The 3,957-nt window shown below is 37.8% G+C and overlaps 1 protein-coding gene across 1 annotated transcript in view; it reads right to left on the bottom strand.

Moving 5' to 3' along the window:
* Positions 1-455: 455 nt before the first annotated feature.
* The window catches only part of LOC127857728 (uncharacterized), a 35,774-nt gene continuing 32,272 nt past the window's right edge, over positions 456-3,957 (bottom strand). Inside the window, exon 9 of the mRNA XM_052394385.1 lies at positions 456-809. Coding sequence (XP_052250345.1) covers positions 803-809 — 7 coding nt within the window. The 3' untranslated portion in view covers positions 456-802. The remainder of the gene's footprint in view (positions 810-3,957) is intronic.

Raw genomic sequence — 3,957 nt, 5'->3', positions numbered from 1 at the left:
ACAAAAAGCCTATCTTATATACATGATCTTTAAGAAATCACCATAGTTATGATGCTGTACTTTGAAGAAATACAATAGGTCCAGGTGTTGTAGTTGATATGGTTTTCATGTAGAAACTGGGAAGTGATGGGTTCGATTCCCATTGTGGGAGCTTTCCTTAGACCTTGACACCACATACTGGTTCTACCCAGAAAAAAGACTTGAGAGCATTTCAATAAGCTTCAGGCTTTCGATGTGAATAAATAGGTTTAATATAAGAAATACAAATGAATTTCAAATTAACATCGACCATCACAAATAGGACAACGCACAACTTGAAGTCTCAATTGTGGACTTGACTTTGGAGTTAGAGACACTACACATTGTCCAGATATAATAATTACCTAAATATGCCAGTTTATTTGGAAATCCCATTATGCAAGACAAAGTCATTGGCAATATAGGGAATATGCATCAACTCCTATTGTCCCTTGTGGCATTGACCTTGAAGCCAGGGACATTGTCAATGTATTTGACATTTTGTCTTGGTATGAAGATAATTTGTGCAAATTTATTTCGAAATCCCATCAAATACAAACAAGAAACCGTCTCCAAAGTTTTTTTTTGTCACAATACTGCACTATATATTCAGATAAAAGGAAACGTCTTGAGGGCTAAGTATTTGGGTGGACAAGAATTTTTTTATAGAAAATTTCAAAGGGCCATAACTCAGTGAAAAATCTTCCGACCAGAACCCGCTAATAATATGCACATCTCCTCTTGGTAGTGAAGCTTCCCATAAAGTTTCAGTGAATTCCGGTCATTAGTTGCTGAAAAATAGCCCGGACAAAAATTTTGCACGGATGGCAGACAGACAGACGCACACACGGACAGACGAAGCGACGTCTATATGTTCCCTCCAAAATAAATTTCGGGGGAGCATAAAAACTATGGACGAGACTGGATTCAAACATTAGCTTTCAAAATACACATAAAAGGAATAAGTAAAAACTGCAAGCATGCTGACTGTTGGCTTGATATGATGAAGTGCGCCAATTATTTTAAAATCTCATCATGTGCTTCAAACATGAATGTACCACGTACAAAAATACACACGGACAAAGGTTAACACTATATGCCATTTCGGGGGCATATAAACTTAAACAAAATATGTGATCCTCATACATTACCTATATTTATAGATGCGCATTGCTCTGAAAAAACGGGGCTTAATGCATGTATGTAAAGTGTTGACACAGATAAGTTTCTTGTGCAGTCTGCACAGGCTAATCATGGACGACTCTTTAGGCCTAGACTGGATTTTTGTTAAGAAGAGTTTTCCTTTTAACCCTTTCCCACTCAGAATCGATGTGAAAATGGCTATGTGCAAACAGCATAAAACCAGAACAGCCTGCGAGTAACTCGCAGACTGTTCAGGTTTTATGTTGTTTGCTGCTCATCAGTATCTAAGGGTTGGAAATGCAGCCTTTAAAACTTGAATCTCGTAAGAAAGGTCGTTAATTAAATTAAACTTTTAAATGGATTACAAATGCATCAAAAAACGTATCCAAGTGGTAAAGGGTTAACTTAAAATTCCATATAAGAGGGCCATGATGGCCCTGAATCGCTCACCTGACTCATTAAGATCAGATGAAAACTATGACCTCTATTGTCTACACAATGTTTTTTATGATTTGACCTAGTGACCTAGTTCCTGACTCTAGATGACCCAAATACAATCCCAATCCAGATTTCATCAAGATAAACATTCTGACCACAGTTCATAAATATTGGATGAAAACTGTGACCTCTATTGTCAACACAAGGTTTTTCTATTTATTTGACCTAGATTTTTACCCCAGATGACCCAAATACAATCCCACCCAGATTTCATCAAGAATTCTGACCAAATTTCATAAAGGTTGGATGAAAACTGTGATCTCTAATGTCTACACAAGGTTTTTCTATTATTTGACCTAGTGACCTAGTTTTTGACCCCAGATGACCCAAATAAAATCCCAACCCAGATTTCATCAAGATAAACATTCTGACCAAATTTTATAAAGATTGGATGAAAACTGTGACCTCTATTGTCTACAGAAGGTTGTTCTATTATTTGACCTAGTGACCTTGTTTTTGACCCCAGATGACCCAAATACAATCCCAAACCGGATTTCATCAAGATAAACATTTTGACCAAATTTCATCAAGATTGGATGCAAACTGTGACCTCTACTGTCTACACAAACAAATTGTTGACGGACGGACGCACGGACACACGCAGGCACGCACAACGGACGCCGGACATCACACGATCACATAAGCTCACTGTGTCACTTCATGACAGGTGACCTAAAAATATGTGTCGGTGATAAACATGAACAGTTGTGGTTAAAATCCCATAGAAACAAGGGCTGTTTGTAAAACATGCATGCCCCCCTATATGGGCTATAAGTTGTAGTAGCAGCCATTGTGTGAATACGTTTTTGTCACTGTGAATGGTGGTGGTGGTGGTGGTGGTGTAGTAGTAGTAGTAGTAGTAGTAGTAGTAGTAGTAGTAGTAGTAGTAGTAGTAGTAGTAGTAGTAGTAGTAATAGTAGTCGTAGTAGTAGTAGTAGTAGTAGTATTAGTAGTAGTAGTAGTAGTAGTAGAAGTAGTAGTAGTAGTAGTAGTAGAAGTAGTAGTAGAAGTAGTAGTAGTAGTAGTAGTAGTAGTAGTAGTAGTAGTGGTAGTAGTAGTAGTAGTAGTAGTAGTAGTGGTAAAGTAGTAGTAGTAGTGGCAGTAGTAGTAGAAGTAGTAATAGTAGACGTGGTGGTGGTGGTGGTGGTGGTGGTGGTGGTAGTAGTACTAGTAGTAGTAGTAGTAGTAGTAGTAGTAGTAGTAGTAGTAGTAGTAGTAGTAGTGGTAGTAGTAGTAGAAGTAGTAGTAGTAGTAGTAGTAGTAGTAGTAGTAGTAGAAGTAGTAGTAGTAGTAGTAGTAGTAGTAGTAGCAGTAGCAGTAGCAGTAGCAGTAGCAGCATTACAAGACCAATACTTAAGAATGATCAAATGGGAAAAGGTAACATAGCACCAGCAGTAAATATGGGGCTCATTTACAGGTCAGATTTGGAATCTCTGCTGTAAAATGAGATTTTGAATGAATTAAAGGGAGGCAAATCTGTAATAAAAAGAACATGCATAAACCGTAGTTGTTTCCCTTGTTTGAACCATGCTAAATCCTTACAAGTTTGGAAAGAATTGGATGAAAAATTTGGACTTTATTGCATAAACACCATTTTCTCAATTCAAGGGGAGGTAATTCTGTACTTCATGGACCAATAATGCTCATTTTTTGTAGGGTTCGTGTCCTCATTGATATAAAGACACTGTGCAAATTTGGAAAGGATCGGACAAAAAATGTGGAAGATTTTTGAAAGTTTTCACAAAATAGGCAAAAACGAATAAACATGCAAAGTTCAACGAGCTCCTGCGGCCATGTTTTTTGACGAATCAAATTTCTTTGAACAACTTTTACAGGGGAGCCCTCAAAGGTCATCCCTGTGAAATTTTTTGAAAATCTGATGAGCGGTTTCTGACAAGAAGATTTTTTAAGGTTTTTACCATATATGGTCATGGTGGCCATCTTGGTTATGTGATCAAATTTTTTTTAACAATTCTTTTGTCCCATGACCTAGGGATGCTCCACATGAAATTTAGTTGAAATTGGCTCAATGGTTTAGTAGAAGAAGATGTTTACAAATTGTTTACGGATGGACGGACGGACGCTGGACGCTGAGTGATCACAATAGCTCACCTTGAGCTATCGCTCAGGTGAGCTAAAAGCAGGAAGTGTCGTCCCTGGTAAGAATGTGTTGACTGTGCAGGTTTATCTGGGACTACACTTTGCGCACATGCATTAAGCCCTGTTTTCCCAGAGCAAGGCTCATATGTAAATATTAGTATGCTTTAACAAAAGAATAAGAAACAAGGACAAAGCCAA

This window comes from Dreissena polymorpha, chromosome 14, assembly GCF_020536995.1.
Source record: "Dreissena polymorpha isolate Duluth1 chromosome 14, UMN_Dpol_1.0, whole genome shotgun sequence".
NCBI lineage: Eukaryota > Metazoa > Mollusca > Bivalvia > Myida > Dreissenidae > Dreissena > Dreissena polymorpha.
The sequence above is the reverse complement of the archived record's forward strand: the minus strand, read 5'-3'. Positions and strand labels throughout refer to the sequence as shown.